This window comes from Nerophis ophidion, linkage group LG22 (assembly GCF_033978795.1).
Source record: "Nerophis ophidion isolate RoL-2023_Sa linkage group LG22, RoL_Noph_v1.0, whole genome shotgun sequence".
Taxonomy (NCBI): Eukaryota; Metazoa; Chordata; class Actinopteri; order Syngnathiformes; family Syngnathidae; genus Nerophis; species Nerophis ophidion.
Window position 1 is genome coordinate 15,967,959 of NC_084632.1, and position 24,114 is coordinate 15,992,072.

A 24,114-nucleotide genomic window follows, 5' to 3' on the forward strand; every position below is an offset into this window, starting at 1 on the left:
AGTTTTTCTGTTTGCTACCCGCTAGCCTCCACGCTAAGTCTCCTTTTTGTTTTCTAGCTCCCATGCTAGCTCTCTTAGTTTGTTGTCCGCCCACGTGCGCGCTTTTGGTTGTACCCCTTTGTTTGGTTTTGTTCTAGTATTTTATATTAAAACCATGTTTCTTTATTCAATGCCTGCCTCCATCTCTGCATCTTGGGGTTCGTCACCAACTAACTGTGACACATGTGTGGCAAAAAGTTACACTTTTGGTGTGTTCTTTGCAGAGATATTTCTTGCAGTTGAAGCACAATATGTTTGTCTTTCTCTCCTTACTGCCTGGGCAGACCTGACACCTCTTTCTTTGAGAATCAGGTGGCCTGAGTGGAGTTGTGGCGCTCGCTGTTTTGGTTGGTGTTGAGGCAGAGCTGGCTGAGGAGGATGCTGGCGCGGATGCTCTTTGTGTTGCTGATGAAGTGGACAGAGTGCTAGGCAAGCTCTGCAGCTGCAGCTGCACGGTCTCGGGGCTCCCATACCCTTTGCTCAATATTGACTGTGCTGAAAATGTTAATTTCTCCTTGGGGATTATTAAAGTATGTCTGATTCTGATTGACAAGGGAATTTCCCGCTCCTCAAGAAACATTTTCTCGTTTGTTTTTTTTGGTTGAGTTCCACCTTTTGGTGGATGTGGGTCCACAACACAAATGCATGACATGCAGACATATCAAGATTGTTGTAAAACACAACCATTGGCCATCTCCTGGTCATTCGCTGGCAAGTAAACATTATATATAGGGCGGTATAGCTTGGTTGGTAGAGTGGCCGTACCAGCAACTTGAGGGTTGCAGGTTCGATTCCCGCTTCCGCCATCCTAGTCACTGCCGTTGTGTCCTTGGGCAAGACACTTTATCCACGTGCTCCCAATGCCACCCACACTGGTTTAAATGTAATTTAGATATTGGGTTTCACTATGTTAAGTGCTTTGAGTCACTAGAGAAAAGCGCTATATAAATATAATTCACTTCACATAAGTAAACATTGATTGATTTGATTGATTGAAAGTGTAATTTGCAGTCAGCTTGTCCAGGTAGTCCACTCCTCCTTTGCTTTTGTTATAGTCGAGGATAATTGTGGGCTTTTTGTCACTTCCTGAATGATGCATCTTTGTGAAGAGTAGACATAAGCATCACATTCTGTTTTTTTTTCCGGAGAATATGAGACAACAGTGGTGGTGTCTGTAAAAGCAAACTTTGAGGAGGAGCCCTGTCCTCACCTGCAAGATTTCATCATGCAGCACAGGTTTATTTTTCTTCACTGTGCTCACCATGGTAACTATTAGGGGTGTGGGAAAAAATCGATTCGAATACATTGTGCGATTCAGAATCGATTTTTATTTATTGATTTTTTTTTTTTTAATCAATCCAACAAACCACTACACAGGAATACCATAACAATGCAATCCAAATTCCAAAACCAAACCTGACCCAGCAACACTCAGAACTGCAATAAACAGAGCAATTGGGAGGAGACACAAACACGACACAGAACAAACCAAAAGTAGTGAAACAAAAATTAATATTATTATTCGAATACGAATCGAATGGAATACGTTGTGCAATTCAGAATCGATCCTCATTTAAAAAAAATTGATTTATTTATTTATTTATTTATTTTTAATCAATCCAACAACCCACTACACAGCAATACCATAACAATGCAATCCAATTCCCAAACCAAATCTGACCCAGCAACACTCAGAACTGCAATAAACAGAGCAATTGAGAGGAGACACAAACACGACACAGAACAAACCAAAAGTAGTGAAACAAAAATGAATATCAACAACAGTATCAATATTAGTTATAATTTCAGTATTGCAGTGATTAAAAATTCCCCATTGACATTATCATTAGACATTTATAAAAATAAAAAAAAAGAACAATAGTGTCACAGTGGCTTACACTTGCATCGCATCTCATAAGCCTGACAACACACTGTGTCCAATATTTTCACAAAAATAAAATAAGTTATATTTTTAGTAGTTAGCGTGCATCTGTGGGAACTGTGAGTAAGAAGCTTACAACAACATTGTCCTTTACAATTATAAAATCTTTTAAAAAAAAATCTACTACTCTGCTAGCATGTCAGCAGACTGGGGTAGATCCTGCTGAAATCCTATGTATTGAATGAATACAGAATCGGAAAAATATCGGTTTTGAATCGCGTTGGATCGAAAAAATTTATATATTATCGAATCGTGACCCCCAAGAATGGATATTGAATCGAATCGTGGGACACCCAAAGATTTGCAGCCCTAGTAACTATCCTCCTGAAAAGTTCTTGTCCTTCTTCTCACCACCGGTGGCCTCTTCATCAGACTCATCAGATACATCTTTGTCATCTGGATGACACTCCACATTGTCTTCCTCCTCAGAAACCTGTTCATCCGTATCACTATGCTGCTATGTGTCCTCTACCTCATTTCCACCAAAAATATTATCCAGAACTTCTCTCACTATAAATAATTTTTTCATTTTTGCATGCTGCAAGTTGGAGATGTGCACTTTGCAATCACCAACTTTACACTGAATTGACCTCACATGTTTGTTTGTTTTTGTACGGGATAACAAGGTAAAATGAGAATCCACTAAAGCTCACCTTATTGGAAGATGAGCTGACTGTCAGCGTGTACCGTTTTGGCTCTAATTATTGCTTTATAATGTTATTTTTATAACTGGGTCGAAAACGACCCTAACAACACTAAGGGCATAATATCAACCAGAGCATTTTATAATTTAGTGAAAAAAAATAAAAGTTTTATTTTGTAGTTATTCGATTGCCGGTCGGACGGGTTTTCACGGGACACATTTCCTGTGTTGTTATTTCCCGGCTATGGAGATGGTGCTCCAGTAGTGATTTAAGTAAAGTCTGAATGTCAATAAAACAGTTAGCTCCATTTTTTGACACTCCTTCCACTCCCGTCCTTGCACGCTACACCGCTACAACAAAGATGACAGGGAGAAGACGCTGTCAAAGGTGAGCCACGTAAATAAGACCGCCCACAAAACAGCGCATCCGGAGGCGACTGTCAGAAAGCGGCTTGAAGATGATCTGTAAAACATAATCTACCCAACATTTTGACCAAAGAACCACCATTATATGTTTTGTTGACCACATGGAAGTGTTTTTCGTTAAGAAAAAAAAAAAATAATACGACTCCTTTAATGCGCCCTATAATCCGGTATACCTAATATAAAAGGAAAAAGATCAAAAATAGACCATTCGTCGGCAGTGTGCCTTCTAATCCGGTGCGCCCTATGATCTGGAAAATATGGTATATGTATTACAGAGTAATTCTATTAGTAATTGCATTCCTTTTTTTGCTTAAGTAACAAGGGACTATAATTAATTACTTTTCAAAAGTAATTTTCAGAACACTGGTCTTAACAGGCATGTGATGTTTGGTTTGAACTAAACCGTATGCGCGTAAAAAAAAAAAAAATATACCGATATATATCATTTATCGTCATTGGCCTAAAAATACCGTTACATAAGTGCTCATATTAATGAAATAAAAATGTTGGTGTTGTTGCTTTAGCATCACTCAGCCATATTATTTCATTAAACACCCTCGTCCCAGGGAGAATGCTTTGCGTAAATCTTTTATTTATAGATCTGTATCGCTCTGGAATAACCTGCCTCGAATTCTCACCAGCATTGAAAGTAAACAGGTTGTTAAAAGGAAAGTTATATTTTATCTGAGTCTTTAAATTAGTTTGCTTGTTGATGATTTTCTTTGGTTTTGTATATATATATGTATAAATATATAGTTATATTTATATGGTAATTATTATTCTGTGACTGTAAATTGTTTCCTTGTTTTCTTATTGATGCTTTTATTTTTTTCTGTATTGTGTCGTTATAATTATATGCTTTTACTTGTAATTTTATTGAGTTGTGGCGACCAGCTAATGGGGATCCTTAATAAAAATCAAAAATAAAAAAAAAACTGTAAAGTGAATGCAAATGTCAGGTCACGTGTGTAGCTTTACATTGCTCATGAAGAGTTAGGGATAAGAAGAATCCACAGCCATGCGAGAGCCAAATAGCTTTCTTCTGTCTTGTGTTTCTTCTTGAGTATAAATCAACAATAAAGTAAGCCTCGTCATAGCAACAGTCATAACTTACTGGCAAACAGTTGCACACCGTACACACTGTGACATACTAAAGATTAGCGCTGTTGACATTGGTAATAACGACCCCTGAGTGCTCCCTGCAGTCATTTACTGTAGAATTAGTAATGCTTCATCTTTAACTCAAATTAGTTTGAAACATTTCTGACGGTTTCTTGTGTTTTACTGAGAAACATCGCTGAGCATTCATTTACCAGATGTCTCCCTCGGGGGATACCAGACGTTTTTTTTTGTTTTTTTTAAATATGCTGCCATAAAAAGCACAACATATTTTTCCCTTAAAAGACAACGATTCATCAAAAGTCATGAGTTATTGCTATGATGGTCTTTGTGTAAGGATGTTATGCAGTTTTTACAGGTAAACATGCTGAGGTTAAATGTGTCTTTGTTCGGAAAATCAATTACTATGAGTAAGATTTGTTCTCTTGCAGGGCAAATGTTCTTTGGGAAACTGGAGAAGTTTTAATGCGTGGAGAGTTCCAGCTTTGATTAAATTAACAATGTGTGTGTCTATCTGCAGACATGATTGGAATGAGGACCAAAGCGCCGAAGTCTAATGAAGGCAAGATGGTCAATGGAAGGGAGACTTTGCGTCTCCGTTCAAAAGGTTCCGCTACCGTTCAGGAAGTGGTAAGTTTGCAGCATAATGGCCACTTCATTTTCTGGTCAACACACACACACACACACACACACAAACACACACACACACTGATTTCCATCACTTCAAAGTGATTACATTGACGTATTGTTCATTGATTTCCTGCAGACTTTCCGCCAGTCACAATTACCCTGACATGTTTGTTCAGCTAACTTTCAGCGAAACTAAACAACAAAGTCAAACTATGTGAGACTAAACTTGTCTTACGGTAACAAACAGCTACCCAGAGAAAAATTATTTTGCAGTATTGAGTTAGAAGTGTTAGGCAAAGCAGACTGAATGAATGGAGTTTTAAATTGCCCAAAATTGATCAAAATGTCTTTGTTTGTTCAGTATATTCAGACATTTATAATAACATCAATTAACTAATATATATATTTTTTTAATCTGTCCTGTCCAGCCACATCGGCAAACCATATTGTTGATGTAGAAGCCCATATCTGCTGTACAGATTTACCGTAGAATATAAATGTGTTGGATACTTCTCCTGTTGCCCTATTTGTATTAGACTTCACTAATTGTTTGGATATATTTTGTGTTTGGATAGGAGGCGATTGAAAGAAGAAAAACAGACAGAAATTGTGGGGGCAAGAGAGGGACAAGACAGATAGAGACAACAACTAAACAAAACAATAACAACAACATAACTACCTCAGCAGTTATCATATATACAAATATGACACCAGTAATTACAAAGAAAAACAAATTAGTGAAGTCGATAGTGATGCCACTGTATTGACAGTGAAAATGATACAATTGAAAAAATAGTAATACTAATAGTAGTACCAGAAATTATAATGAATAACGATATTTGCCATTATCACCATACACATTTTTTTTCATACAACATTATTCAGAATTACGTCTTACATACGCTACTGACATGCTCGCATATAAACCAGTGGTCCCCAACCTTTTTGTATCCGCGGACCGGTCAACGCTTAATAATTTGTCCCGCGGCCCGGGAGGGGGTGGGGGGCGGGGCGGGATCCTTTTTTTTTTCTTTTTTCTTTTTTCTTTGTCATGAAAAAGGGACGTTTTTGTCATGAAAAGGGGAGGTTTTTGTGTTTGGTGCACTAATTGTAAGTGTATATTGTGTTTTTTATGTTCATTTAATTAAAAAAAATAAAAATATATATATATTATTATTATTATTTTTTATTTATTTATAAAAATTAATAAAACATTATTCTGCGGCCCGGTACCAGTCGGGGTTGGGGACCACTGATATAAACAACTGAAATGTTTTTCTCTCAAACACACTACTGAAATGCTCTCACATAAACTCCCTAAAGGCCCCTCATAGGACGATATTAACCTTTCAGACAGACAGACAGATGAGGGTGGATTAGCCAAAAATTTAACTCAAGTAATAGTACCGTTACTTAGAGTAATATATGACTCAAATAAAATCAAAAAGTATTCATCTATCAGGGAAAAAGACTACTCGAGTGAGTAACTTCTGATTTATTTACTGGTAGTAGCTATTTTAAATAGTACTTGTATATATGTGTGTGTATGTATATATGTATATATATATATATATATATATATATATATATATATATATATACATAAATATATGTATATATATATGTATATATATATATGTATATATATATATATATATATATATATATATATATATATATATATATATATATATATATATATATATATATATATATATATATATATATATATTAGGGCTGTGAATCTTAGGGTGTCCCACGATGCGATTCAATATCGATTTTTGGAGTCACGATTCGATAATATATCGATTTTTCCGATTCGATTCGATTCTCGATTCAAAAACGATATATTTCCGACTCAAAACAATTCTGTATTTATTCAATACATAGGATTTCAGTAGGATCTACCCCAGTCTACTGACATGCTAGCAGAGTAGTTGATTTTTTTTAAAAAGCTTTTATAATTGTAAAGGACAACGTTTTATCAACTGATTGCAATAATGTAAACTATTAAACAAACCAAAAATATGACTTATTTTATCTTTGTGAAAACATTGGACACAGTGTGTTGTCAAGCTTATGAGATGCCATGCAAGTGTAAGCCACTGTGACGCTATTGTTCTTCTTCTTTTTTTTATAAATGTGTAATGATAATGTCAATGAGGGATTTTTAATCACTGCTATGCTGAAATTATAACTAATATTGATACCGTTGTTGATAATATTCATTTTTGTTTCACTACTTTTGGTTTGTATTGTGTCGTGTTTGTGTCTTAATTGCTCTGTTTATTGCAGTTCTGAGTGTTGCTGGGTCAGGTTTGGTTTTGGAATTGGATTGCATTTTTATGGTATTGCTGTGTATTGTTATGTTGGATTGATATACAAATTTTTTTTTTTTTTTAAATCGATTTAAAAAAAAAAGAGAATCGATTCTGAATCGCACAACGCATTCGATTCGATTCATATTCGAATCGATTTTTTCCAACACCTCTAACATATATACATATATATATATATATATACATACATATATATATATACACACACACACACACACACACACACACACACACACACACACACACACACACACACACACACACACACACACACACACGCACACATACGTAGGAATACACACTCCACCTGATTGTACACATTAATAATCTTATTTTACATCTTAAAGATCAGTACATTCTTCTTACAGCAGAGTGAGTTTGAAGAACAAGCCACCATGAGAGTGGACGACCTGCTGGAGAGCTACATGGGCATCCGAGATTTAGAGCTTGGTAGGACTATTTACTAGTTAATGGGCAGAGTTGCTCATCTTTTGGCTACATGCAAGTTGGCTACTTTCATCTTTTTACAGAGAAGCACAGTAACACCTCAGGATACGAGTGCCCCGGTTTATGAGTGTTTCTGGATATGAGCTGTCGGTCAGCTAATTGTTATGCTTTCGTTTGCAAGTGAGGGTCACTGTGAACCCTGTAAAATCGGATTAAACCATCCGGTCTTACTCATTAGCATTAGTTTATCGCCATAATATGGTAACGAAGAAAGTATGTGTAAAAATATGGAGAAGTTGCTGATGGCGTGTTTGACGGAGAAGGTAAATGCTGTACTTTCATAAAACTACTGTAATTGTTTGTAGTACATATTGTTGTATTGTTTCTCACACACTTCTTTTGTAAAAGTAGTTTTTTCCTTTTTAAACTGCATGTATCGTGTTAAAATTGTGCCGTTTCGACCAGTTAAATGTATTTCAATGGGCAAATAATCTCGTATCCCGAGGTACCACTGTACTACTTTGTTCAGAGTGACGAAAGAGTTACTGACCTAAAACGTAAATCGAGACCTGTGCATCCCCGTCTTTTCTGCAGCTACCACCATAGTTGAGGCCGGCAGAGACAAGAAGAACCCTGATGAATTTGCAGAAGCTTTGGACTCGGTCCTGGGAGACTTTGCTTTTCCTGACGTGTTTTTGTTTGATGTCTGGGGAGCAATTGGAGACGTCAAGAATGGCAAGATTTAGATTTTTATTTAAGACAGTGGACTGTGTCCTCCGGCACATCCAATTATAAGAAGGCATTGTAGCCTTCTCGTTCCTTTACATGCATTTTTAATGCATTCATACATGTTTAATGCTTGCATATATTTAACATTTATGCAAGGATCACTTTCTTCTCAAACCATGGCAGGGACTAAACTGAATGTTTTGGTGTGTCGGCACATTATCGCTTTAGTCAACGTTTACATTATCAATACATAATAAGAGTAAAGTTAAAGGAAAAGTACACTTTTTGGGCGAATTTTGTCTATCTTGTGAGACAAGAAACTAACGTCTTTTCCTTCTCTGTACGTTCTAAGTCAGGAGTGTCCAACTCAAATACAGAGTGGGCCAAAATTTAAAACTGAACAAAGCGGCGGGCCAAGGTTGAACAAATTAACCTTTTAATAGGGACCCAAAAAAGTTTTGCATTGAATATTGAACAAGCAAGGCTTATATAACTTTATAGTGACATGCAAAATCAAGTTTCAAATAATAATAATAATATTAATAATAATAATTCAAAAATATCAATGCCATATCGAATGAAATTTAAATAAAAATTTAATGCCTCTTTTTTTATTTGCAGCCTTCTCAGGTAAATATCAAAATAAACTTTTTTCACAGGCTAAAAATAAATTTGAAAATAAAATAACAATAATGAATGAATCAAGCATTCGAGTCTTGAAACAGCAAGAGAAAGTGCACGAATAAAACGTTAATTATTGCTCAGTTTGCTTAGCTGATTTGCTTTAACACTGAATATGGAAAAAGCAACGCTTATACAACTTAATAATCTTGATAGTGGTGGTAGCGGAGGGTGTATATTGTAGAGTCCCGGAAGAGTTAGTGCTGCCAGGGGTTCTGGGTATTTTGTTTATGTTGTGTTACGGTGCACACGTTCTCCCGACATGTGTTTGTCATTCTTGTGTGGTGTGGGTCCACAGTGTGGCGCTTATTTGTAACAGTGTCAAAGTTCTTTATACGGCCACCCTTAGTGTGACCTGTATGGTTGTTGACCAAGTATGCATGCATTCACTCATGTTTGTATAGAGTAAAAGCGGACGTGACGACAGGTTGTAGAGAACGCTTTAAGGCAATGCCTTTAAGGCACGTCCCCAATATTGTTGTCCGGGTGGAAATCGGTAGAAATTCGGAAGAATGGATTCTCGAGAGGGGCACTGAACTTCGAGAGTCTCCCGGGAAAATCGGGAGGGTTGGCAAGTATGAGTATTAGTGGTGAATGCGGCTGTATAATACCGGCGAGCCAACACTTATGTTAATTTGATATTGCCTCAAGGGCCAAATGAATTTATACGGCGGGCCAAATTTGGCCCGCGGGCCAGAGTTTGACACCCATGTTCTAAGTAGTGAAAAACTGCTAGTGCGAGGCAGCTAACAAGTGGATTCATATATTCCGACTACAAAGCGCTAAAAAAACATTCAAAAAACCACCAACAACACCGTAGGTTGCATATCAATCGGGCTATATCGACATTGTTATTGCAAGAGCTAACATCAAGGGACTACCTTTCTGGCATCGTGACACCTTGCTCACACTGCTCCTCCGACCACGAGCTTGAGCTGCTAACAATGTTAGATGCAATCGGCCATAAAATAAAGCAGAACTATTGCCCTTAAATTCGAAAAAGTTTATGTTAGATTATAAAATTATACATCCACCTTTGCAGTAGAAAGTTGTAGCTACCAACTTAATACTCTATAGCAAACAATAGAACGCAGTATTTGAGCATCGCAACATGGCTCTTGACTATGAAGCATCTTTTTTTGCAGCCCTTTGAGACACTAGTGATTTAGGGCTATATAAGTAAACATTGATTGATTGATTGATTTTTAATCCGTGGAGTGAGTTTTATTTTGATTTTAGCAGCTAAAGAAGAGCAATAAGTGCTGAAAGATACAACTATCGCATCAGTCGGCATCCCAGTGAAAACGGACATTGTAAGTCACTTTATGTTTTTTGCTGAAAGTGTAAGACAAATGGTTAATTCTACGCTATGTTTTTCTTGTCGTTATTTATACTTTCTGAATAATTAATATGATAATATTGTATTTATGTTGCAATTGCCGTTTTGGCGTCATATGCTCTGTTATTTGTTTGGATCAGGGGTGTCAAACTCATTTTAGATGGGGGGCCAAATAGAAAAAAAACTCTACTCTCAAGTAGTAAAATCACGGCACTATAACTTGAAAATAGACAACTTCAGATTGTTTTCTTTGTTTAAAAAAAGAATAAGCACATTCTGAAAATGTACAAATTATAATGTTGTTGGGTTACATTTTTATTTGTTGTTATTTATACTTTCTAAATAATTCATGTGATAATGTTCATCAGTCAACTCATTGGTGTTCATTTTCAATCTATCAAAATAAAATAAAAATAACATCAAAATCTAATTAAAGCAAGTTATTTATGCACTTTGCTTATTTTCCACAACTGGTGCATTAACATCATGTGGTTTATTTTTATTTTTTTGCATATGTAGCATCATCTACAAAGATACAAAAAATTGCTATTGCGACATCCAGTGGACACATTTAGAACAGCAGTTTCTTTCATTCAAAAATGTCGACCAAATTTTATACTCATCCCGCGGGCCAGATAAAACTGTTCGTACGTTTGACACCCCTGTTCTAGACTATATTTCATGCATCTCTCACCTGGTAGTAGACAAATGTGGCCATGGACCGACAAGCTGGTCCACTTTGACATCCCCCAGAGATGGAAAAAGACACGCTAGTTGCTGCTGCAACTCTTTAAACTAGAGATTTTCAAAAACATCGGGCTGCTGATATCATCAGCCGATAAATGCTTTAAAATGTAATATCGGAAATTATCGGTATCGGTTTCAAAAAGTACAATTTATGGCTTTTTAAAACGCCGCTGTGCTGAGTGGTATACGCGCCAATTAACCTTAAAGGCACTGCCTTTGCGTGCCGGCCCAATCACATAATGCCTACGGCTTTTAGCACACACAAGCGAATGCAACGCATACTGGGTCAAGAGCCATACAGGTCACACTGAGGGTGGCCGTATGAACAACTTTAACACTGTTACAAATATGCGCACACTAAACAAGAATGACAAACACATTTCAGGAGAACATCTGCACCGTAACACAACGGAACAAATACCCAGAACCCCTTGCAGCACTAACTCTTCCAGGACGCTACAATATACACCCCCCGCCCTCCTCGACCTCCTCATGCTCTCTCAGGGAGAGCATGTCCCTAATTCCAAGCTGCTGTTTTGAGGCATGTTAAAAAAAAAAATGCACTTTGTGACTTCAATAATAAATATGGCAGTGCCATGTTGGCATTTCTTTCCAAAACTTGAGTTGATTTATTTTGGAAAACCTTGTTACATTGTTTAATGCATCCAGCGGGGCATCACAACAAAATTAGGCATGATAGTGTGTTGATTCCACGACTGTAAATATCGGTATCAGTTGATATCGGAATCGGTAATCAAGGGTTGGACAATATCGAGATATCGGCAAAAAAGCCATTATCGGACATCTTTACTTTTAACCCTTTGTGAGAATTGCGAATGAATCTTTATCCAAACGGAATTATGTGAGCGTCCCGTCTGTCGGCATCCCAGCGACAGTGGAAATATTACAATGTTTGTTATATTATGGTTTATTATGGTTAGCTCGTATGTTTAGCACCTAGCAATGCTGGTTATGCTAGTTTTTCAATAAAATACATCCGTTTAGCACTCGGCTTCTGAAACTTATTCGTCATCCTCTTTTGGTTCGGCCTGAAAAATATAAGGTTCTGGATTATTATTTTTCCCAAAGTAATCGTTATTGGCGCTCAAAAAGTCAACTTGATTCGCATTGTTGTTGATGGGGAAGGGATCTGTAGTTCCTAATGCTACGTCATGCGATATACGTTCACGTGACTGGCTTCTTCATTATCTCTCAAAATGGCTCGGGAATCTCCATGAGATTGATACTATTTCGATCATATCTTTTCATCTGAAAAACAAGTCTTTTGGTGTCATAAATCAGGTTTATATGTCACTAGCTTCAAAATAGAGGCAACTTGTTTTTCCACTCCACTGCTACTTTAAGAGACTGATTAAAATGTATTAAATTGATGTGTTTTGGTGTCTGCTGGAATTTTTTTGTTAGTTTTTTTGTTAAGGAAATATATTACTATTATATATATCATACATGAAATGCATTTTGTTTTGCATTTCATGTATTTTATTTTAACTGTATTTGTTTTTCAACGTACAAATAACATTTTGTCAAATGATCATTGGTTCCGTGCGGGGGCCTTGGAGGCCACGGGCACAACGTTGGCTGTCCCTGATTGTGTTTACTTTAAGCAGTGACGTGCGGTGAGGTTCATGGCTGGTGATGTACTGACTTAATCACAGTCAGATTTGTAAATATATGAACCCTACAGAGCAGGAGTCACCAACGCGGTGCCCGCGGGAACCAGGTAGACCGTAAGGACCAGGTGAGTCGCCCACTGGCCTGTTGTGAAAATAGCTCAAATAGCAGCACTTACTACTCAGTGGCCAGTGGTTAGAGCGTCCGCCCTGAGATCGGTAGGTCGTGAGTTCAAATCCCGGCCAAGTCATAACAAAGACTAAAAATGGGACCCATTACCTCCCTGCTTGGAACTCAGCATTTAGGGTTGGAATTGTGGGCTAAATCACCATAAATGATTCCAGGCTGCTGCTCACTGTTTCCCCTCACCTCCCAGGGGGTGATCAAGGGTGATGGGTTAAATGCAGATAATAATTTCGCCACATCTAGTGTGTGTGACAATCATTGGTAGTTTAACTTGAACTTAACTTACCAGTGAGCTTCCTCTATTTTTTTAATTGTATTTATTTACTTGCACGCTGGTCTTGCTTTGCTCGACATTTTTAATTCTAAGACAGACAAAACTCAAATATAATTTGAAAATCCCCCAAAATATTTTTAAAGACCTGGTCTTCACTTGTTTAATTAAAATCATTTATTTTTTTACTTTGCTTCTTATAACTTTCAGAAAGATAATTTTAAAGAAAAAAATACAACCTTAAAAATGATTTTAGGATTTTTAAACACATTTACCTTCTTACCTTTTAAATTCCTTCCTCTTCTTTTCTGACAATTTAAATCAATGTTCAAGTATTTTTTTTATATTGTAAAGAATAATACATTCATTTTTATTTAATTCTTCATTTTAGCTTCTATTTTTTCGACGAAGAATATTTGTGAAATATTTCTTCAAACTTATTATGATTAAAATTCAAAAGAAATATTCTGGCAAATCTACAATATCTGTAGAATCAAATTAAAATCTTATTTCAAAGTCTTTTGAATTTATTTTAAAATTTTTGTTCTGGAAAATCTAGAAGAAATAATGATTTGTCTTTGTTAGAAATATAGCTTGGTCCAATTTGTTATATATTCTAACAAAGTGCAGATTGGATTTTAACCTATTTAAAACATGTCATCAAAATTTTTAAATTAACCTTAATCAGTAAAAATCACTAATGATGTTCCATAAATTCTTTTTTTTATTTTTTCAAAGATATTTGAATTAATTATTTTTTTCCTTTTTTTTTTCGGTTGAATTTTGAATTTTAAAGAGTCAAAATTGAAGATAAACTATGTTCCAAAATTTAATTTTCATTTTTTCCTGTTTTCTCCTCTTTTAAACCGATCAAGTAAGTGGTTTTTTTCATCATTTATTCTCTACAAAAAACCTTCCTTAAAAGGAAAAAAATGTACTATAAAATGACAGATAGAAATACCCATTTTTATATATAAATAAAATAAATTAAATAAATTGCCATATATATACATATATATATATATATATATATATATATATATATATATATATATATATATATATATATATATACATATATATATATATATATATATATATATTAAAGGTAAATTGAGCAAATTGGCTATTTTGGCATATATATATATATATATATATATATATATATATATATATATATATATATATATATATATATATAATTATTAAAGGTAAATTGAGCAAATTGGCTATTTTTGGCTATTTATTTAAATGTGCATCAAACTGGTAGCCCTTCGCATTAATCAGTACCCAAGAAGTAGCTCTTGGTTTCAAAAAGGTTGGTGACCCCTGCTATAGAGTATCTTATTCACCATTTGATTGGCAGCAGTTAACGGGTTATGTTTAAAAGCTCATACCAGCATTCTTCCCTATTTGGCACTCAGCATCAAGGGTTGGAATTGGGGGTTGAATCACCAAATATGATTCCCGGCCGCTGCTGCTCACTGCTCCTCTCACCTCCCCGGGGGTGAACAAGGGGATGGGTCAAATGCAGAGGACACATTTCACCACACCTAGTGTGTGTGTGACAATCATTGGTACTTTAACTAAATGTAGCAGGTACTTTAGCTAGTATAGTATAGTATAAATAAATTACAATTATTATTAGCATTATTAGCGATAATACTGCTAACATATGTAGAAAATAACAAACATGACAGTACACAGTGTTGTCACCATGACAGGTGTAACCGCGCTCCAGCGGCCGTGTTCATTAATTTTCTTTACTGTAGCATAAAAAATGCAGATGGCCTTAAAAGGCCATAATACTCAGTCACCATATTTAAGTACCCAAAATAAAGACTCGACATAAATATAAATTCAATCGGATCAGAAACATTGGAGGAAACAGGATTAAAACCCGATGCTAACTGCACATAGAAAATACATGGGTACGGCTAGTAGCTACTATTAGCAAAAAAATTCACTTACCAACTCGGTTTAATATCTCAACATCGACACACTCTTTCGTCGCAACTCGGCCCTGATGCTCGGCACCTATAAGTTTACAATTAGTTGTAAAATGTCGGACGGTTGTTTTTACAATATGCAGGCAAACAACAACTTTAAAACATACCGGCTTCAGATGTCCCCAGGCTTAGCCGAGTAGTGCAAGAGTGATCTCTGGGATCACTAGCGCCCTCTACCACCAGGAGGCCGGAGAAGAGGTGCCTCACATAGTGGGTCTTCGCAGCACAAGAAATACGTTACACACATACAGTTGTTGACAAAATACACTGTACATTATATACCTCAGCTGACTAAACTATGGAAATGTATAATATAATTCATATAGCAATACGGTCTCACTGCACAGCAGCCAGCAGTTAGCCGAGTCATTGCGTAATCCATGGTGACGGGAAGGCTCAGTTGGCTGTGACTCACGGCAAGTAATTCTCAGTATTTGAACGGCAAATGTGAAAATTAAGCGATTTTGAAAAAAAACATTTTTTTAAATTGGTGAACTTAAATGGAAAATAACTTTATAGTATAATCACTGGATACATATAACAATATTATTACTTTTTTTTCTTTTTGCCATCATGGACTTTAAGACACCACTTGTGTTATTTTACTCCCGAACTCAACACTCCCAATATTTGTTTTCCTCTTCTGTATTCTTCTTTATTTACTTTTTGAAATAGTCCTGTATAGAATCTGGCAGAAAAGCAGTGCAACAGGAAAAGTGATCTCAATCAGGAAGTCTGATAAGCTAAAGTAAAGCTTTGTTGTTGTTGTTGTTGTTGCTGATGACAAGCAATGATTGAGAATGTTTAGTTTAAGGCTCCTGGAGAATTAGAGAAATAAAACTCAAAATTCTATTAAAAAAAAATGGTATATTTGTGTATTGAAGAAGCAGCAAGAAGCTCTTCAGAGAGTAAAAATATTCCAACTGTATTTTTAACATTGTTTTGTGTCCTTCAGCAACATACTATAGGTTTGTCAATCTCTACAATGGGAAAATAGGAGTAATACCATGTTATTTGTGATGTGTAATTAGGGATTTAACGATATAAAAATGTCATATAACTGTAAAAAAAAAAGCATGATCATGGTTATTATTATCATGTTTAAAAAAAAGATCATAGTTATCATTATCGTGGTGAAAATAGGATCACGGTTATCCTTATTATCATGCATGTGCTCAAAAATTACTTATACCCACAAAAAATTGTTGAACCGAGTTGTAATAAAAACAATTATTAACACACTCTTTGGCAGAATGAATATTAAGTATTTTCCAACTTCTTACAAGCCATAATATTTTGATTTGAGTGTTCAAATATGTTTACCATCTTCTGTTTTAATTGTCAAATATATGGTATTTCCTTGAATTGCTGCTGGGGCGCTAATTAATTTAAAACCTCTTCTCACTCCTGCGCTTACTAAAGGCATGCGGTAAAAGTAAGCATGCGCTAATTATTTTAAAACCTCTTCTCACTCCGGCACTTACCAAAGGCATGCAGTAAAAAATTGAGTGTCATGTAAGCCTGGACCTTAAATCCTACTGAATAGCTCTTAATCTTCTTCCCTTTATGTGATTTCAAATTACCGGTATTGAAATCAGCCTCCTACATTTTGAAAATGATGACAGGGGAAGTGTCACTCGTGACGTCACGAGTTTGACCAGGCGGTAATACTAAGCATGCGCTAATTATTTTGCGAAGCGAGTTTGACCCGGCAGTAATTCAAGGCAGGCACATACTATATGCCCTGCGGCAATTCAAGGAAATACGGTAAGTGTTTCTCAACGATTGTCCCGACCAATTTACAGAGCTACCAAATCTGTCAGTAAGTCACTTCCTGTTGTGCCAATAGAGTACAGCCTGTTGGTTCATTGTGCATATTTAAATAGCTTAGTTGTTCAGACAGCATTGTTTGTATAAGTTTAGATTGGGGTATGACGTTTGTAATGGGGTAAGAAGGTGATGTCTGTTGTATTCATGTTAGCATTTAAGCTTAGAAGCGATTACCAGAATGAAATAAGCAGAATGTCTGAGTTTGTGCAGCAATCAATCATGGTGTCAGGTTCAAACACTGATGACATCTATTAAACAAGACAAGAAACAAGGAATTAAACAGAGACAGAATTCAATTTAGCTCAATTGAGGAGAAATGTCTGGTCTTCACTCTTTGTACAGTTCCACCACGCTCTGACGAAAGATTGTACGCAAACTCTTTTATTTGGACTTTCCCTGATTACGTGGTAATAGCTGTTTCTATGGGAGGGGGGTCGTAAACAGCCATCGCCTTTGATTACAAAACAGTTCAAAGAAAAGGTTGTAAAACAGTTCCTCCTCTCCGCTTTGTAGATAGCGGGTAAAGACAAAATCTTCCTTTGGATTACAATATATCAAAGAAACCGACGCCTTCATGTCGCTCCCCATCCTACACAGTGGAGTTTTACAAGCCTTTTGCTTGGTCGGATCAAAGACAGCTTATGTCCTCTCGCAGGGCGAGCTGAAGTCAATGTAACACAAAGTTTTGTGTTAACTTAGATACAATTATTTAACATTTTTTACTTTTAAACCGTCTAAAATTTTACCGCGGTTTATCATGATGCCGGTAATCGTCTTTATTGTTACCTATAACTTTTTGACTCTTTGACATCAGTTTTCCGCTGAAGATTTACTTCGACACATACATGGATGTAATTATAAACGGTAATAATGTTAACCGCAGTAACACTCCTGATAGTTAGTATTAACAGTGTTTTGAATCAAATTGATCAAAAAACATTTACTTCGATAAACTCTTGGACTGATCGATGCTAGCTCGTTAGCTTAAATGTTAACATGAATACATGAGACAATAATGTCTTTCCCCATTAAGAAACAACATATACAATCTAAATTTATATAAACACATTTATGTCTGAGCAACTAAGCTATTCAATTGTGCACGTTATCTTAGCACAGAGTGTTATATTTATACTCACCCGCCATCAGTGTGTGAATGTGTGTGTGAATGGGTGAATGTGGAAATAGTGTCAAAGTGCTTCGGGTCCTTAAAAAGGCAGAAAAGCGCTATAAAAGTATAACACATTTACATTTACATTTCAGAGGAATACGAGACCGAGGTGTTATTACGGTGCTTTCAAGGACCGCTGAGTAGAATAGGATGCCACAACACCCGTTAGAAAACTCATAATAAAAACACAAAACATGAAAGTGGGCTTTCTAAGTCTATCTAAAGTTGGTCAAGTCCGCTAACTTTTTGTAACTCAACGCCCAAAAAACGGAAATGCTGATTATCGGTCCTGCTAGACACCGAACTCTATTTAATAATACAACTCTAACATTTGACAACCAAACAATTAAACAAGGCGACACGGTAAAGAATCTGGGTATTATCTTCGACCCAACTCTCTCCTTTGAGTCACACATTAAAAGTGTTACCAAAAACGGCCTTCTTTCATCTCCGTAATATCGCTAAAATTCGCTCCATTCTGTCCACTAAAGACGCTGAGATCATTATCCATGCGTTTGTTACGTCTCGCCTCAACTACTGTAACGTATTATTTTCGGGTCTCCCCATGTCTAGCATTAAAAGATTACAGTTGGTACAAAATGCGGCTGCTAGACTTTTGACAAGAACAAAAAAGTTTGATCACATTACGCCTGTACTGGCTCACCTGCACTGGCTTCCTGTGCACTTAAGATGTGACTTTAAGGTTTTACTACTTACGTATAAAATACTACACGGTCTAGCTCCATCCTATCTTGCCGATTGTATTGTACCATATGTCCTGGCAAGAAATCTGCGTTCAAAGGACTCCGACTTATTAGTGATTCCCAAAGCCCCAAAAAAGTCTGCGGGCTATAGAGCGTTTTCCGTTCGGGCTCCAGTACTCTGGAATGCCCTCCCGGTAACAGTTCGAGATGCCACCTCAGTAGAAGCATTTAAGTCTCACCTTAAAACTCATTTGTATACTCTAGCCTTTAAAGACACTCCCTTTTTAGACCAGTTGATCTGCCGTTTCTTTTCTATTTCTTCTATGTCCCACTCTCCCTTGTGGAGGGGGTCCGGTCCGATCTGGTGGCCATGTACTGCTTGCCTGTGTATCGGCTGGGGACATCTCTGCGCTGCTGATCCGCCTCCGCTTGGGATGGTTTCCTGCTGGCTCCGCTGTGAACGGGACTCTCGCTGTTGTGTTGGATCCACTTTGGACTGGACTCTCGCGACTGTGTTGGATCCATTATGGATTGAACTTTCACAGTATCATGTTAGACCCGCTCGACATCCATTGCTTTCCTCCTCTCCAAGGTTCTCATAGTCATTATTGTCACCGACGTCCCACTGGGTGTGAGTTTTCCTTGCCCTTATGTGGGCCTACCGAGGATGTCGTAGTGGTTTGTGCAGCCCTTTGAGACACTAGTGATTTAGGGCTGTATAAGTAAACATTGATTGATTGATTGATTGATTGATTTTTGAGTGTATTCAATAAGACCTTGATAATAATGATACCTGTGATCAATTTGGTCACAATAACAGTGGTATGAAATTTGTATTTGGGTACATGCCGAGACACTTTGTATGTGAGTGAACTCAAACACATCTCAAATCCAGAATAAAACACTTGATATCAGTTTATGCATTTCACGGACACAAACAAACGGAATGATCTCAGTGTGCGGTCTTTAATAGGCAGCGACATCACTTAGTACATGCACTGCAATACACAGCTCTACTTGGAGTCGGACATAACACAGTATAACAGCAGTATTCTCCACAAACGTGGTTTGCAATTCTAGTGTGGCTTAACAGTGCTCAGCTCTCTTACAAATCTCGTTATTTGAGATCATGGAAATTATTTATAGTCTCCAAAACACAGGGCTGTTTGCAGGTAACGACAGACCTAAATCTTCCCTGTCTGAACCCTCACACAGGGATTTATCGGGTTAATATAACGTGCCACAAAAAGCTGTTTACCACTTCCAACACACATATTTCCTCGGCCAAAGGCATGTTTTCTGAGATATTAACGCCAAAGGTACTAAGTCTCTTTTAGTGGCACAATATAGAGCAGGGGTCACCAACCTTTTTGAAACCAAGAGCTACTTCTTGGGTACTGATTAATGCGAAGGGCTACCAGTTTGATACACACTTAAATAAATTGCCAGAAATAGCCAATTTGCTCAATTTACCTTTAATAAATAAATCTATAGATAAAAGAAAATTGGTATTTCTGTCTTTAATTCCGTCGTACATTTTTTTTCCTTTTATGGAAGGTTTTTTTGTAGAGAATGAATGATGAAAAAACACTTAATTTAACGGTTTAAAAGAGGAGAAAACACGAAAAAAAAATGAAAATTAAATTTTGAAACATAGTTTATCTTCAATTTCGACTCTTTAAAATTCAAAATTCAACCAAAAAATTGAGAAAAACTAGCTAATTCGAATCTTTCTGAAAAATTTTAAAAAATAATTTATGGAACATCGTTAGTAATTTTTCCTGATTAGGATTAATTTTAGAATTTTGATGACATGTTTTAAATAGGTTAAAATCCAATCTGCACTTTGTTAGAATACATAACAAATTAGACCAAGCTTTATAATCATTATTTCTTCTAGATTTTCAAGAGCAACAATTTTAAAAGAAATTCAAAATACTTTGAAATAAGATTTCAATTTGATTCTACAGATTTTATAGATTTGCCAGAATAGTTTTTTTTTTAATTTAATCATAATAAGTTTGAAAAAATATTTCACAAATATTCTTCATTAAAAAAATAGAAGCTAAAATGAAGAATTAAATTAAAATGTATTTATTATTCTTTACAATAAAAAATAAAAAATACTTGAACATTGATTTAAATTGTCAGGAAAGAAGAGGAAGGAATTTATAAGGTAAAAAGGTATACCGGTATGTGTTTAAAAATCCTAAAATCATTTTTAAGGTTGTATTTTTTCTCTAAAATTGTCTTTCTGAAAGTTATAAGACGCAAAGTTAAAAAAATAAATGAATTTAATTAAACAAGTGAAGACCAAGTCTTTAAAATATTTTCTTGGATTTTCAAATTCTATTTGAGTTTTGTCTCTCTTAGAATTAAAAATGTTGAGCAAAGCGAGACCAGCTAGCTAGTAAATAAATACAATTTAAAAAATAGAGGCCGCTCACTGGTAAGTGCTGCTATTTGAGCTATTTTTAGAACAGGCCAGTGGGCTACTCATCTGGTCCTTATAGGCTACCTGGTGCCCGCGGGCACCGCTTTGGTGACCCCTGATATAGACATTTTCACGGTCGGCAAATTCTGAACCACAAAGAAAGTCAGCTGGAGAAATAACACTTAGCTGAATGCGATATGAAATGAGAACATTAGGTCCGAATATAGCATATTCAGTCACAAAAATACATGGGTATTGGAAGAAAACATGCATACAGTATGAGCCTGTGTTTCCCTAACATTGGTCATGCTACATTCACATTTATTAAATGCATTTATGACAATCGTGCATACTTGCAACAGGAAATAGCAACTTGATATTGGTTGATATAAATACTTTATATGCTTACAGTAGTACAGTGGCAACTTTGCAAAGAGGGCTTTATAATAAGCTGGATCCATTGTGTAGGAAACCTACTTCTATTTAATACAGAACAATGAGCCATATGTGTCGCTAATTAGTGTTTTCTGACTTTATTTGATTGTGTTACGGCCAATTAGGGGTGTCCAGATACATCTTTTTCCAGACATTTGAACCTTGAATGGTAAAGTATCGTCCAATACGATATTGACACGATATCATATCAGCACGAATCATACACACTTTTGTTATTTTGTAGTGTGGAATGTTATTCAGCAAAACTATGGTACGTATGAAAAACACTAACCAATTTATTATCAACCGTTTGTAATGGACTTATGCCGTCTTTAAAATGAAGTAGAGTGGCAATTTGTTTTGGTGATACCTCGTGGCCACATTAATTCATCAAGTAAAGCTCATGATGCAGACGTTAAAGGATGCAGACACATTTGTTACTGGATACTTTCTAATACACTTCTGTCTTGGAGACTTTTAATGTGTAAGTAATGTGCAATTATTTAATACTTTTTATATTGACAAATGTGCTGTTTTAGACTGAAAAAAAAAAAGAAAACGATTTTCGAATGCATCACGATTCTTATTTGTAGCGATCTTTAATCGATTAAAAAATAAATAAATAAAAACATTGATTTTTTAGTCTGTCCTGTCCAGCCACTTTATTACATGTTTGTTTAGAATTTTATTTAACAAAATCTGTTTTATTTTAAGTAATATAGAAATGTATCAGACTGTCTATCTATTTCATGGAGGAATGTCGTTCATCATAGAACTAGCACTCAATGTTATTAAAAAATAAGCATTGATTTTAATCCGAGAATCATTTTGAATCGAGAACTGATTCTGAATTGAATCGTTACACCAAGAATTGAATGGAATCAAATCGTGTGGTGCCAAAAGATTCGCAGCCTTCATGTTTAGCTTGTGTGCTATGGTATGTTTAGCTGTTGTGTAGCTGCTATCTTCTTGTAGCCTATGAGGTTTGTGAAAACACAAAATAAGGTAGGATATATATATATATATATATATATATATATATATATATATATATATATATATATATATATATATATATATATATATATATATATATAATATACATATATATAAAACATTTTAGAATGTTTCAATTTTAATTTTAAAGGTAGGTAATAAATGCGATTATAATCACATAAAATGTATATACGCAGATTAATGACGGAATTTATTTAAATTGCATTTGTGACCAAGTATTGAGGTATTTTTTAGTTTAATTGAAATGGTCACGTTAACTGAAATCATGCAAGCGAGTTTATACTACTTGTAACAAATTCAAAAGTTTGACCAATCTGATTTTTTTTTTCAGAATCAGAACCAGAAAAGTTTTTATTGCCATTGTTTGAGAACGGGTTCACCAACTAGGAATTTTACCTGGCGCAATCGTGCAAGATAAAAGACATATAACACAGAATAGAATAACATGAGCTGTAACTGAGCTATCAGATCTTGTTATTGTAAATTTTTCAATATCGTTTGACAGCATTACTAATAACATCTCGATGATAATAATAAATGTAATATTTACGATCTGCCGAGGGTCAATAAAAAAGGAGTTATGGGCCAAAATTGGCCCCCAAACCGCACTTTGGACACCACCGATCTAAAAGTGTTTTAAACGTAAATTAAGTTCATCGTAGGGTCCCCTTTACCATGATCATGAAATTAAAGGTATATTAAAATTATTCCAAGTTTATGGCGTACATGTTGGTGTGTATTGTATTACCTTACTCTGATGACTTGCGTTCATTGGACTCAGACAGGATGTACATTAGTTGCTGATAAGTTCCACAACTTGGAGGAGGAAACAAAGTCCTCCCCCAATTCCCATACCAGAAGAACCTGGTAAGTTTTTCATTTTCTATTTGTCCAGCTGCCAAACTTGTTTTTATACTCTTTAGAATTGTCAGGCTTGCAACCCTGACAGTTTGGTTGTGTCTTAGTTTTTTCCTCTGTGTGTGTAGTATTTCCTGTCTTTAGTTCCTGTCAGCGCTCTTATTTTGTTGGTTTCCTGTCTTTTTCCCTGAGTGCTGTTTCCCCTCAGCTGCTGCTGATTGGCACCTGTCCACACCTGGTGTCAATCAGCCCGCCCCTATTTTTACCTGCTTTTGTCCTCCAGTCAGTGCTGGATTATTGTCGAGTTCCGTATTGTCGCTCTGTCGTGTCGCTTCATGTCGTGTCATTGCAGCGTAGCGGTAAGCTATATTTCGGTATCTGTTTGTAGCTTACTGTCTTTTGTTCCCTGCTTCCGTTTTGTTTTCATTCTACAAGTAAAGACTTCTTTTTTCCTGTTTGCTACCCGCTAGCTTCCCCGCTAGGCCC

At 35.9% G+C, this 24,114-nt stretch overlaps 1 protein-coding gene and 1 long non-coding RNA gene across 3 annotated transcripts in view; one reads left to right on the plus strand and one right to left on the minus strand.

The window, feature by feature from the left end:
- gipc3 (GIPC PDZ domain containing family, member 3) overlaps positions 1 to 9,015 on the plus strand; it is a 40,908-nt gene extending 31,893 nt beyond the window's left edge. Inside the window, exons 4-6 of the mRNA XM_061883330.1 lie at positions 4,690 to 4,799; positions 7,507 to 7,588; positions 8,180 to 9,015. Coding sequence (XP_061739314.1) covers positions 4,690 to 4,799; positions 7,507 to 7,588; positions 8,180 to 8,331 — 344 coding nt within the window. The 3' untranslated portion in view covers positions 8,332 to 9,015. The remainder of the gene's footprint in view (positions 1 to 4,689; positions 4,800 to 7,506; positions 7,589 to 8,179) is intronic.
- LOC133540598 (uncharacterized) overlaps positions 1 to 22,756 on the minus strand; it is a 48,037-nt gene extending 25,281 nt beyond the window's left edge. The window contains exons 1-3 of one of the 2 annotated variants that reach the window (XR_009803675.1): positions 15,287 to 22,756; positions 15,142 to 15,207; positions 8,136 to 8,291 (exon numbers count right to left, since the gene is read on the minus strand). This is a non-coding gene — a long non-coding RNA (uncharacterized LOC133540598). The remainder of the gene's footprint in view (positions 1 to 8,135; positions 8,292 to 15,141; positions 15,208 to 15,286) is intronic. The other variant, XR_009803676.1, reaches the window with a different exon arrangement.
- Positions 22,757 to 24,114: the final 1,358 nt, after the last annotated feature.